The sequence below is a fragment of the Taurulus bubalis genome (genome assembly GCF_910589615.1).
Source record: "Taurulus bubalis genome assembly, chromosome: 4".
Taxonomy (NCBI): Eukaryota; Metazoa; Chordata; class Actinopteri; order Perciformes; family Cottidae; genus Taurulus; species Taurulus bubalis.
The window spans coordinates 4,271,766-4,285,752 of NC_136592.1; the positions used below are offsets into that span (position 1 = coordinate 4,271,766).

General features: G+C 44.7%; 1 protein-coding gene across 1 annotated transcript in view; it reads left to right on the plus strand.

Annotated features, from left to right (window-relative positions):
- Nucleotides 1-13,987, plus strand: part of ntrk3b (neurotrophic tyrosine kinase, receptor, type 3b) — a gene marked incomplete at both ends in the record, with an annotated part of 152,045 nt that overhangs the window by 73,812 nt on the left and 64,246 nt on the right. Inside the window, 3 exons of the mRNA XM_079217063.1 lie at nt 5,272-5,574; nt 9,643-9,698; nt 10,771-10,873. Coding sequence (XP_079073189.1) covers nt 5,272-5,574; nt 9,643-9,698; nt 10,771-10,873 — 462 coding nt within the window. The remainder of the gene's footprint in view (nt 1-5,271; nt 5,575-9,642; nt 9,699-10,770; nt 10,874-13,987) is intronic.

Genomic DNA, 13,987 nt, shown 5'->3' on the forward strand with positions numbered 1-13,987 from the left:
CTTTGAGTTTTGACACCTCGTGACTAATGCTAGCTTTATTTAAACTCCGGGTTAATAATTGATTCTAGGTACTCAATTTTTAGGATGTCACATTTTGATGTTAATGCCTTCATTAGCATATCTTTGTAAGTCAAAATGGCCGCCCAAACGTTCATACTATGCATTTGGCTGCAGGGTTTATTAAGTTGAAAGAGATGTTTATGTTCTTTCGACGGAAAATTATCATAGCATGCCAGCAGCTCTGCGTGGTGTTGCACTGTCTCCGGTACAGCGGTGCTTTGAGCTGAAAGCTAAAACCAGCATTCTGACATCTTCACAATGACGACGCTCATGCAGGAGTTAAGCAAGTAAAATGTCTGAGTGTGAGCAAGCTGACATTTGATTATTGGCACTAGACACAAAGCTGAGGCTGTTAGGAATGTCGTTAGCTCCACAAGTAAACCAAAGTATTGGAAACATTTTTGACGAACAATGGGGAATGACATTTCAATTTGAGGGGAACATGAATGTCTGCACCAAATTCCATAGCAATCTATTCACTTAACTAAATGCCAAATATGTCATCATTACGGTGGCACTGGAGGAAAAGTCTGATATTTTGGTGTTGACCAGAAAGGTGCACAGCAGAGCGATGCTGCCTCCCCTAGTGAGGCAAACAGGTTGTCATGGTGGTTGCTCTTAATTGCATGCTGGGACAGCAGCGTTCCCTTTCACAAGAACTTTACATTTACATAAGGTGCTTTCACATAATCAAGGAAAAGAGACTCTATTTGTTTTATTCGCTTTCACATTGTTTGTTCATTTAAGAAGAGCATTCAGCTCCTCTTTCTGTCCACACTTCAGTCACAACCTTCATCACTCTGCTCGTCAATGCTTTACCCTTCAATGACATGTTTAGGGTTGGCACAGGCATCCCACACCGCTTTAACAGAAACACCATCCATTCTGTCACCCCAATATTCATCGTGTCTCCAATAGTAGTCGCGTTTCTTGGGTATGATTTGCTCACTCTTCATCGATGCTCTGAATGAGACTCCAATGCTTAAAATGTGAACCAATGCTGCTCCGTGGTTGAAGCTGCTAATCAGTGAACACTGCTGGTTTTGTGATTGTTTGGAATGAAATCTCAGCCGACCACTGAGCTGGTGGCTCATCCACATTAAAGGCCATCAACTTGTCTGGGGACTGCCATGGTTCGGCAGCCAGGCTGCTATGGTTAGAAGAAGCCAGTACACCAAAGGATTTGAAAATGCTGGTATTAACTTCCAGTGAAGTGACATTGGATTACATTATTTCTGAAAGGAATACATCAATCGCCAACAGCTACTGTAAATATTTGGTCACAGCCAAGCCAAGCTGGCCTGGCTGAGTTCAAAGACAGTAGATCTACTGGTCCACACCTTTTGACAATGGCTATTCTTCCAATAGCTGGCCTGACACTTCACTAAATGCCAAATATGCCGCGAGCTGTTTTGCTTCTTGTCAATGAATGGAAGGCACGGGACATACTCACTGTATCGCCTCAGTCTTGTTGATTATTCATAATTTATCTTGAATCAATAGCAACTTGTTGCATTAAGCCAGCTCAGGAAAATACTGTAACATGTAATTGACTTGGTTACATGTCTATATTAGCAGTTGATGTTGTTTTTGTGTCTTTCTTTAATAGTTCCAAGGTTCTGTAGAAGCTAGATCTTGACATGAATGGTCGCTCTGATTTTTAGTTCAAGTGGACAAAATATGGCAGACAGCATAGACGAAGAAATGAAAAAATAAAAGATCTAGCATATAGCTGGCACAGTGAGAAAGCTCGGAGGCAAGCTTTCTTTTGCATGAGGCGTCTTTCGTTGCAACTTTGATGGACTTATGTTGGAGACGGAAATATATCCTGTATTAACGACGCTGCCAGTCTAAGAGAATTATTTACAACAGGAAAGAAAAAATCTCCTTTACCAAGCAGAACAAGCAAATTATGCAGGTACATTTAGAATGCAATGAGGTGTTGCACAGTTGCAAACCGAGTGAAATTGATGTAGCCAATTAGCAAGAATATAGCCTCCAGGCCACATGAACGCTCAGCCTTGATCCGAGCGGAAAGAGGGAAAAAGAAATAAAAAATCCCCCCAGCAATGATAAAGCAATGATTTGGTAACCATCAGGATCCTCTTATATCCGGACCATGAATTACACTACATATATATGTCAGCTCTTAGATAACTTTACCCTGTGGATTGGCCGAGGGCAGATCCGGGACAGACTGTATTCAAAGGCAGTATTTATGAAAGGTGTCTGACATTTTTCTTTTCTGTCGCGAGCCTGCTGTCGTATAGAGCGCAGTCTATTGTGGCTGTTTGCAATGCATCACGCGGCAGGACAGGGGAGATTTGTCACCAATTCAAACACTCCCCTACCGAAGCCGCGCTGCTAAGGACCGAGCTGTGAATGACAGATTGACTTTGCAACATCTCGTCCTCGGGGCTTCCTCCACACGGACACTATGGATGTACATCTGCAGGCATTCTTCTTTTTTCTTCTTCTTCTTCTTCTTCTTCTCTGTTGATACTCTCTGCTGGTGCTGCAAATTAACTTATTAATTTTTCACCACATGCTCCGATGGTAATTACATTTCCTCCCCTGCGCAGCCTATTGTCTCTGGAAATGTCATAAAATAGCTTAAACTGACGCTCTGATTAGGGAGTAATCTGATTGACAGCAAAATTACCAGCCGTCAAGTGACATTCTCTGCATTCAAAGATGAGTTCCCTTTCTCTTTTTTTCTTCTTTTTTTTGTTGAGAAACTGTAATTAACCACAAAGCAATTTCTGCCAGCGATTGTTCTGCTGCAGCCTGGAACAATAGCAGCTCTACAGCATTGTGTACTCACACATGTTTTTTCCTTTGGTCCTACTGTATAGGCACAGCTCTCTATTAAGATTAAGTTATCTTCCCTCAGAAGTAGCTCTACAGCTAGAGCAAGGCATTAAAGGAGGCCATTTTGATAGGAGAGCACTGTGCTGCTTCTTACAGGTTAAAGTCTTCATCACGAAATGGTTCAACCCAGAGGGAGTGAAACTCCTCTGTCATTGCCGTCCATGATATCCTAGCATGGCGTATTCCACTCGATAGCATTGCACAACTAGCCTTCACGTTCGCTGTCCTCACGGATCAAAGGTATGTCGTTATCAAAGCCCGTCATCTCTATGAGCGCCACAAGGACACCATGTTGTTACGGACCAGTGTGGAGCGCCGTAATGGCTCGTGTTGTATCGGCTTAGACTGGGGCCACAGCCATGCTGAGGGGATAATAGATCGGTCCCTAACTGTCCATCAACAGGAGAATTTCCTCGCTCTCACTCTCTCTCTCTCACACTGTCTCTCTCTCTCTGTGTCTTAATGCTGCACAGCTTTATGCCGCCCTCACTTCATGCCCATCGTCACTCTTTCTCTTCTCTCATCCATATCTTTTCTCTTTCCTTTACATGCACTCCAAATCACAGTTTTGCACACGGCCCCACACAACACACGCCCCCACACAACACACACACACACACACACACACACACACACACACACACACACACACACACACACACACACACACACACACACAAACACACACTCTTTCTCTCTCTCTTGCCTTAGCCTTTAGTGCAATTGAATGACTTTATTGTCACTATTGTCTAGCAGGAACAATATCGTCAGAGCAGTTTATAAAATGTAATTGACAGTTACTTTTATTGTTAATTATTTGACAATCATTTATAAATTAGTCAATCACTGTCTATCACTGTATTAATGACAACTCTCACGTGTCGTGTTTACAGTTAGGGAGTTGGTTATGCTGGAAAAGAAATGGGTTGTGCGACATGTTCCATGTGCCACATCAGAAAGTCAAAGGGTTCACTTATGCAGTGAAATATCTCAACATCTGCAGAGATGGGATGGCACCAAAGGTTGTGCAGAATCATACTTACTTTGCTGATCTCCTCCACCAAGAGGTTGACCATTGTGGTTTTGATTGAAATGACTCAACAAATTGATTGCCCAGAAGTTAGTGTCAGATATTCTTGGTCGTCGCAGGATGAGTTTTAACATGTCTGGGGAAACAACGAAACTGCTATGCAATCTGCTTTGCTTAGGCTATTGTTCTTACAGTAATGGGCACTTGGAGGGTGCAAACACAATACACAAAGGCAGTGGCGGGCCGTGGATTTTCTACCTGCACCTTCAGTGGATCAGCTGTTCAACATTTAGCCATGCAAGTTCCCCATTCGGTGCCTGTAAGCGTCAGCCATTTGGTATTTTAAATTAACAAACGACTAACCCCAGCCCTATTTCTTGTTTCAAATCATAAGCTGAATGATTGTTCTATTCATTAGCACACTGCATGAAACTGCAGGTGGGGATTCATCAGGGCTGCTGACGGCAAAAACACACATCAAAGAAGATCTCGTCAATGCACTGTAAATAGGATTGCTGACACACCTATAGAAACTGCAGACATTGAAGCCCAGCAAGAGACAAAGCAATGGCTTATTACAAATGTGTGTGTGTGAGCGATGGAGTTTGTGGGTAAATTTGTCTGGGGTCTGGTATGTAGATCAGACACTGAGAGACTGCCAGGTAATACTGACTGCCAAATATTTCCTTTTGATGATGTAGCTGCGAGTGTGACTCGTCGCAAAGACAAATCAGTGTATGAATTGTTTATGAAATGTATCTGATGGTATTAAAGTGATAAATTGCCTCTCAGCTTGGCGGCGTTGTGGACTCAGAGGTGTGTTGCTGCGTGTCGGGAAGAGAGGCTTTGTGCTCATTTATGCTGCGGAGATTCCTCCGACTGCTTCAGGCGAGAGGAGCCCCACTATCTGTTTGTTTTTCTCCACCACTCCGTGTACTGCTGCAATATGTAAAAGGCTCATTGCCACTCTCAGGCAGAAACCCTGTATCCTAAATGTCATAGTTCCCAGAACAAATCAGAACAGCTTTGTGTTAAGTCAGCTGCTGCATATTTTGTTTTTGTGGTCCTTCAAAGAAATAGGACAGGTTTTCATTGACCCAAAGGTTGTGGAACTCTATCGACTTTATAATACAAGAATCAGACTCAAACCCTCAATAATCCTGTCTTTAAGGTTTCAGGACGGGCAATACAAGGTTTGAAGGCATCCAGGAACCGCTCATTCTGGTGTTTCACTCATGCTATGGGTGGATTGCCCTTTTACCTCGAATCTGTGAGGTGATTTACATAGTTTGTTTCCTTCTCCACTGCAGTTCCTCCGGTCATCCTGAGACTGGCTGAGCCCGAGCAGCGCCACGATACCTGCATCGAATTCACGGTTCGGGGTTACCCTCATCCCAAGCTGCGCTGGTTCTACAAGCAAAAGGAGATCCTCCAGAACGAATACATCCGAACCGAGATGGACTTTTACCAGGACTACCTGGAGGGCTGCCTGACCTTCCAGAACCCAACGCACATCAACAACGGCAACTACACTCTCGTGGCCAGCAACCCTTTGGGAGCGGTCAACAAGACTGTGTATGGCCACTTCCTCATGGCCCCGGGCCCTGATGAAGGTGAGTGGATCTTTCCCGCTGGGTAGCTATTCCTCACTGTGCTCGTGGCTGATGAGCTATGTACTGTTTGCAGCGGCCAGCACTGACGTCCCCATAATCCCACAAGTATACTCGTGGGGGATGAAGAAAACATAATTTTTACAAGGGTTGTTAACACATTTGTACTGCCTGAACATCGCCTTCCTACTCCTAGATTTAAATTAAAATAAAAGCACAGGAGAAAAAAAGAAATTCTGCCAAGTAACTTCCTGATTCCCCCAAGAGCTAGCATGGTGCCCATTAAAAAAAAAATGGGCATCAGGATTTGGAACAAGTCTTCGACTAGTTGAATTTCTTGTTTGAACAACTTGTTGTCTGAATAACAGGTTCCACCCTCGGTGGAAGAAGCACTGGGAGCTTTTAGTTGTTATTAAAATCTCCCTGTGTGTGGAGCTGATCTCCGCCGGCTGGATCCCAGCCAGGGTTCATACACAGTTCAGTCAGGTAGATTGTTTGCCTGCAGTTTACTCCGAGTTCACAGGGAGGGGGAATAAACCCACAAAGACTGGCAAATTTCTCCCCATGGTCAATATTCCGAGGTTAATCCCTTGTGTCAATTTATTGACACGGCGTGACTTTCTCTGTCTTCTCTTTTGCAGACATAGTGGAATTAGGTGAGTGTTTGTATTTTCAAATGTAACCCTGCAGTTTATATGGTTTTTATTTATTTTGTTACTACTTGTTTGTCTGGCATCATTATGCACACACACACACACACACACACACACACACACACACACACACACACACACACACACACACACACACACACACACACACACACACCACTTAGTGTTGGACCGTCACTGTCCAGATAGTAACCATGGGGAAATTTGTTGACTTTGTGTTGCAGTTCATAAAAATCTGGGACTCAAAGTTCTGGACCCTGAAAACCTTCTAAAGCACAGCAGCAGCCACTCGGTGGCTTGTGGTTCTCTGCCTTTTTGTTTTCTTATGGGGGAGAGATGATGCTTCAGTGAGGCCCTGCTTAGCCCTCATACATGTACACATTCTCTCACAGCGAGGTGACCTGTACTACTACCACAGTCTGCTTCTGCTGGTTGGCAAGCAGCGCCTCCACTCGAGCAGCTGGGCTTGATGCCTTGACCTGAACCGTTCACTGAGCCCTGCCACGCTTAGTCACTGTTACGACTCCTGACGGTAGATTTACCACCCAAAGTTTGTTTAATGGTACTAGACAATTACCTTGCATGGCACCTGGATTCTCGCAATCACAGCCTCTCGTGATCGCACATCACACAAAACTCCATCTTGTCAAGTAGGCTAAGGCTTTTGCGTGCGCAGTAAGCCAGAGCACGGACCGATCGGCGTCCCGGAGCTACGAACCCAACTACACGATTGGCTCCGAAAGAAGCCAGTGAAAAAAGATCGATCGATGGTTCATCCAATCACCTGCCAAGTATTCAAACAGTTTCAATGACTGTAGGAAAACTGTAAGGTAGACGAGGCACACTTCTACTTATAGCAGGCAAACATATATTTTGCCATAATTTGTCAGCCGTATATATTAAGCAGCAAATATTAGCAAACTATTCAAGAGGGATCTCCATGAGTTGGTTAGAAATGCCTGAAAAGGACAAGAGATGAATGGGTCAAACAAACAAACAATCGTGTTTTTCCTAAACCTACCCAGGTGGTTTTGTTGACTTAACTTAAGTTCACAACCACGAGGATTTCCCCTGACCTAAGCGGTGCTGTTTGAAGGTTTGTTGTGATGGCACGCCGAGCTACCCGGTGCCTTCGAAAGTGACAGGCAAAGCAACAGCATGTGACGAGCTGGATTGACAACCTGTTGCGATATATCTCAGGTTTGCCGGCAGGAATAAAGAAAAAGACAAAGCTCATGTTTGCTTAAATAAAAAAAAGTAGGGTCCAGGACCACAAAAGAGAACGCCTCATACCATCGCTTGGAGAAATTAAAAGTTAGAAAGACTCACCATGACATAGCATTCATGTGGTAGTTGCCCAGAAGACCCAGGCTTTAGTCATTCTCTCTCATGGGACTTGCATAAGCAATTCGGCGTATCGGCATAACCCCTAACAAGCCAGCCACAGTGTAGACAAGCTAGTTTCCCATCGCGTTAGCTAGTGACGTGTGAATGCTTGTGAAGCGGCCAGTGCAGTCATACTGCTGGATCGGTGCTTTGGCCATCTCTCTCACTGCATCGTAAGTCTGCTGCCCGGGATGTGTGGTTTGGCCTCGGGCTGTTGTGGCAGCCTCGCTGTTGACAGCTAAAACTAAGTGGGCCGGTCTGATCTCTGACCTTCGTCGGAGTCTTCTTCCATCTCCATATGAAGGGCCATTCTTTCTAATCAGCCATGGATTATAAAGCAGCTTGGCCGGCGATGGGAACGGATGGGCGCCGGCGAGCTGCATCGGGGCGGCCGAGGACTTCACGGTGCCACACATACGCGCACACCCACACACTGTGAGGCAGGTGAGAGAGAGGCGTTTGGGTGATAAGAGTGTGAAACATTAAAGCGGCGGCGTGTGAGGGAGCTCAGTCGTAGAAGGGGAGACTGACAGGCTGGCTGATACTAATACTGCTGAGGAGAGAGGAGGGCAGGGGGAGGAGAGGGATGAAGGCTGGGAAGGAGGGACAGAGAGATGGTAGTTAGGGCACACACTCACAGACTCATGCACCTTACTGTTATGTGTGTGTCTGAGCCAGTGGCAGCCAGTCTACCATGCGCCCATTAATTTGCCCACAATTACTCTCTGATGTCCTGGCTGGAGGCCTCGGACTGGAGTTTCCCTGACACCAGTTCATTTTGTTTCATGGCTCTGTCTCCGTCCTCTTCGCCCTACACTCCCCAGAACTCTCTGCCGTTTGCCAAGACTCTCATTTGTCGAGGCGCGACATGTAGCCTGTTGACATCTTCAGGATACTCTTGAGACACTAATATGTAGTCTGTGGGAGTCCAGCAGGATTTACTGTCTGAAAATGTGTGTTTGACTTTGAATTTGTGCGGTGCATTAGTCAGCTCATTTAATTGGACCCAATTTAACATTTGTTGCTCTTGGTTATATGTATAACTTCTTTTTCTGTTTTTATGGTTGTATATTTGTGTATTCTGTCTTTGTGTACAAGCATGAGCATGCATTGGTGCAAAAATAAACACCCACCCACAATGTCTTTTCTGTTTCTATCACCTAAGACTTTAGGATAGCAAATATCAGGCTTTGTTTGGAACCTTGTGACAGATGTCAAGCGTGTGCATTTAAGGCTGTGCAGGCTACTAACTGAAAGCCCTTTAGCAGCATCTACACATACACATTAATTGTTCATTGAAATGCCACAACCACTTTTCTGCCGCCGATAAAATTGCAGATCGATTGTCATAGCAGCTGGTATACAACACCACAGACTGAATGTATCATAATGTAACTCAAATGAATCTGTATTGGCATCAGCTGTTGGCTCCGCTATTTAGCCAAGCTAGCTCTCCTCCTGACGATTATCTATCCAAACACTTGCTTAAGTAGCGTGTCATGGCAGTGCGGAGTCTCATGTTTTGATCAATTCATCTATCTTTTTTTCTATTAACATGTAGTCAATGTACTCTCGACGGCAAGAGTACAATATTTATATGAAATGTAAGACACACGAATGAGGAAAGCACAAATTAATATGTTTTAACTGGCAATGAGAGCTATCGCAAAACATGCATAAAAACCATTTTGCCTCGTGAAGATCCTGAAAATGCTATAAAGCAGAGAGCACACCAGGTCGTCTCATTCCGGCTAGTTAGGTTGTGCATTAACCCGTGTAAGTGTCACTTACACCTATTTATTGTGAGGATATTTGCATTAACAGGTTCATACAGTGGATGTTAAACAGGAACAAAAGGCTTATTCTAGTGCATTACACTGTGCATGCTGCCATAAGAAATCCCACATAAGTGTGAAACCCAGTTTACTACGTATTCACTGTAAGTGCGGGAGTAAACCACAGCCAGGTTTATTCTCAGCCGCTGATGCCTGCTTTGTGCGTTTCTGTGTTTCAGTTCCTTCGATGCCGTCAGATGGTGATTCGGGCCGACCAGAAGAAGACACTTTTGGGGTGAGTTTTCTCCCTAATGATGTTGATGAAACAGCTGCTAAAGACGTTGCCCCTGGTCTCAGCGGAGCTGCTGTGCGTCTCAACACAAATCCTAACTGCTTTTGTCGGAGGACCCTTGGAGGGGGTTTGTTCTGTATGTTGACATGCACCGCTGAGGAACAAAGTCTACAATACACCAAACGATGTCACAGTCCTTTTTTTCCCAGAGCTGTATGTTTGGACATTAATGATGTTGATGATGTACTCGGTTCACCCCCAGCGCGGGCGAGTTATTCCACTGCTGCCCAGTAGATTGAAAGAGATGCTAATGCACTTTTTTTAATGGCCGACATTTTGCCATGTGCCGCTTTCTAATGTAAGCTAGTTATCTGGCCATGCTAATCGTTGAAGCTTACCTCAAACACATTTTCAAGTATGTGTTTTTGCTGTTACAAAGTGTTTCTTCTCAACCCAGCCCCATGTACACCGCTTAAATACACAAAGAACTCCAAAGCCTGACAGATTTGTTGTTTTCATGTCCGACATTTTGACTGATCATGGTGAGAAAAGCAAGTAAAAGAAATGTCATTAACGATGATTATTTTCATTTTTTAATAAGAAAACAATTGTTTATTGGATTATTAAACAGTGCATTAAATATGAGAACAATGAATCCTGTTGGTAATGGTCTCATGTAAACTGATTATTTTTTCATTAATTTTGGTATTTAGTCGTTACTTATACAAATTAGTAACATTTTGGATGATCAGAATAATGGTTGTATTGACGATGAAGATGATGAGACAGCTTTAAAGTCGCTATTGCATTTTCTATTTTCAAACTGCACTGAGCGTAAGTCTCGCTGTACACGAGGATTATATAGAAATTACATTCTGTCAACTGAACGCATCGCAGCCAAAACAGGTATTGAGTTGTGTCTTTTCTTCCCCCAGACTGCTGTAATCTATGTGAAAGCAGTCGTCACAGTCTAGTGAGATTAAACTCTGATTTGCAGTGTTTAAGGTGATCATAAATCTGGAGAGCATTACGATGTGAGCGCAGTCTGACGCAGCGCTTTCCCCCTTCCTCTCAGGTTTCCATCGCCGTGGGTTTGGCGGGCTTCGCTTGCGTCCTCCTCCTCGTCCTTTTTGTTCTCATCAACAAATACGGCCGCCGCTCCAAATTCGGTATGAAAGGTAAGTCCACGCGAATAGGCAGACGCACGGATAGGCAGCCAGACGGTTAGCTTTAGTTTTCTCCGGCCTTTCTGCCAGTTGCATCATTGTGCAGAAAAATCCATTCCCCCGGCTAGTCTTCTCTCTTCAAAACCTTTGTTCATCAGAAAATGTACATTTGCCGCTACTGTAGAAGTCTTAGTTTACAGGAACCGCTACTGCACTTTTGTCACATCCCCAAGAGGACTTTTTGGGAAGAAAAATACAAGTTTTTTCCCTATTTAGATGGGATTATTAATGGTCTTGAAGATCGTTGCAGGACACTGGAGTTTTGCTGTAGCGGTGGGAGTACACTTGCAAGCGCCCATGCTCACGCACGCATACAGACAGCTGGATCAATACCAAAAGGAAATGCGTGCATGCGAACGAGGCCTTTTTTTTCGTCTGCAATGTGGAGCGATCGAGGAAAGGGATCCTGAATTAATTAGCGGACCCGGCGCTGTCGATCACGCTGAGAAATTCAATAGGATTAACATGGCTTTTGTGCATGCTGAGCTTTCATTTTGTGTCAGCTCCAGGTTTTGCTCATCTCTTCTGGTGTTGGCGTTTGGGGAAGAGGCAACAAGAAAAAAGCCTGATCTGGGAGCAAAGGAGAGATGAGAGAAGGCGGCATAGCGGCTCAGGTCCTGTGGTTCAGTCTCGAGTGTTTGCCTGCACAACTGCAGCTCGTATCAGTGGCGGCCGAGTGGCGGCATTTGCTGGTGTTTAGTGTGCGTTACTGGGGACGGGGGGTGAATTTGTTTGTCACCCGTACATCACACATCCCTGTGTCCCTGTGCGTGGATTACAGCTTCTGATCCTCCCCGTACACATTTATCCTGGTTCTGTTTAAACCCCACACTTCCTGTCGATTCCTAGCATGTGCCACCGTGACCTCAACGCCTCGAACCATGCGCGTTCCTCATATCACACCGTGAGCGGGGCGCAAAGTTGCATTAGCTGCTGCCAACCCATTAATTACCTACTTTACAGGATTAGAGTTCGTTACTTACCTCGGTAAAGAACCCTCCGCTGTAATTATTTAGGAGGTGGCAATTATTGCATTGGCCCGAAAGCTGGCTCTAATCAAGGATGAGTCTTAAACAGCAGCTAATGAGGCTTTACAGACGCGTTTGTAATGTCATGGCAAGTCATACGAATTTAAGCCGCGCGAACACACCGGTCCGAACGCCGAGAAAATGCGAAATCCTGATAAGAAAGAAAAGATGCGGGGAAGAAGAGATCACGTAGAGCGCATCATGAACTCCATGAAACGGAGCCATTTTGACCCTGTGTGTGTGTGTGTGTGTGTGTGTGTGTATATCAATAGTATACTGACTAGTTTGATATTCATTGTATCCACCTTTAACCATGTACAATTCAATCAACCGTGACTCTGCACTGCCTTATTTTTACTCTTGCTTTCGAATGAGAAGCAGGCGCCGCTTCATGTTCTTCGATGCTCGGAGCGCGAACCGTGGGAGTTATTTCAACTCTTCTGCAGAAGGGTGCTTCAAATGCCGTTTGGGTTCTCTCTGAGCTGCAGCGATGAGGAGCGTAATTCATCTCCTTGATGGCAAGGTCCAAAGTTCTCTTGGACACTGCAGGGCGTCGTTTTTTTTAAAAATTGCATCACCGGGCCATCTCGCCGAGCGCCGCTCTCCAGCAACTCCCGCTGCTTGGCACGATGTGTTAAGATGGCTGGCTTTGCTCAAGGGCACCTCAACGGTTTCTGTCAAGAGACAGAGAAACCTTTAAAAAAACAAACATTTATTGTTTTTTACTCGACTCAGATTCTTTCCCCAGTCATTTGCACTCAGCTGCCTTGTTCAAGGTAGCAACTTGTTTTATGAATCGCTGTGATGGTGCATATTGAAGGTGGAGCATATCATCATGTTGAGCTGTTACCACTGTTTTTCTCCACTTTTTACAGTAAGGTCAATGTTATGTGTCGCATGTACTGCTTCATTTAGTGTGAGTGGCGCAGGGTAGCGGCCATTAGCTAGCCTTTACATAGCAAACACACTCTTTTGCTGCTGCATTAATGATCTGAATATCGTACAGAAAACCTTGAATATTGGTGTCATTAGGTCCTCATCTCCTTTTTGCATCAGGCAGTAGTTTGTGTCTCCAGACTGCGGTTGCTATACATAAACCACTTCAGTTTAAATGGAGACGTGCTCGCTCCGCTGCCCCTGTGAGTGAGTGAAGGTATAAAGGACTGAAAGGGAGGTGATGTCAGCGCGGACTCTTTCAGGACCTCACGCTGTGCTCTACAAGAGCCTGATTTGTCCAGTGTGTGTGTGTGTGTGTGTCTGTTTTCCCCTCCCGCTCTTCTGGAGAATCAGCTGGATGGCCTGAAGAAGTCATTACCTTTGGTTGGAGCCATAATGGATTTTCGCTCCACTAAATCACTGTGGCTCTTTTGGCTGTTTGAGTTTGATCACCGACCGTTTCTGGGCATCCAATAAAAACCCATTTTGGGTTTTTTTTTTCTTTCTTTTTTTTTCTCTCAATGTGGATGGAGTGTGTGTGTGTGTGTGTGTGTGTGTGTGTGTGTGTGTGTGTGTGTGTGTGTGTGTGTGCTTTACATTCAATTGATTTGCCAGCATCTCAAGGCCCACAGACACTGGCGGCCACACATTTACCGCTCTGACTGATATACTCCCCGCTCCGTTTATGTGGTTGTAATTGTGGTTTTATGAAAGGTGCTTCGCCTGTCTGCATGTGTTCCCTGTGTGCGCATGAAAATGGATTCGCACTGTAGATAACCTGTTGCTCCGATCAATATGTTGTCAACTCGCCTCCCGGCCAAAGCATCTTGCCGTCCAAGCAGCGGGCTTATCTTTTACCATGAATCACACCAGTGGGTTTGAAGTGTCTTTCACACAGATTTTTGTCAGGAGAGAATCAATAATGCTTCTTTAGAAAAAAAGACACTCAGCATGTCAGTAATGCGTATCACGCTCCCCTGTCATCTTTTATTATGTTCTGGGAGAAAATTACCCCGCCCTTGCTGCTGTAAGTGCAGCCAATATACAACTATGTGTATATCATTTTGTCACCTTCGTTGTCAAAAAAAAAGAAGCAGAGATC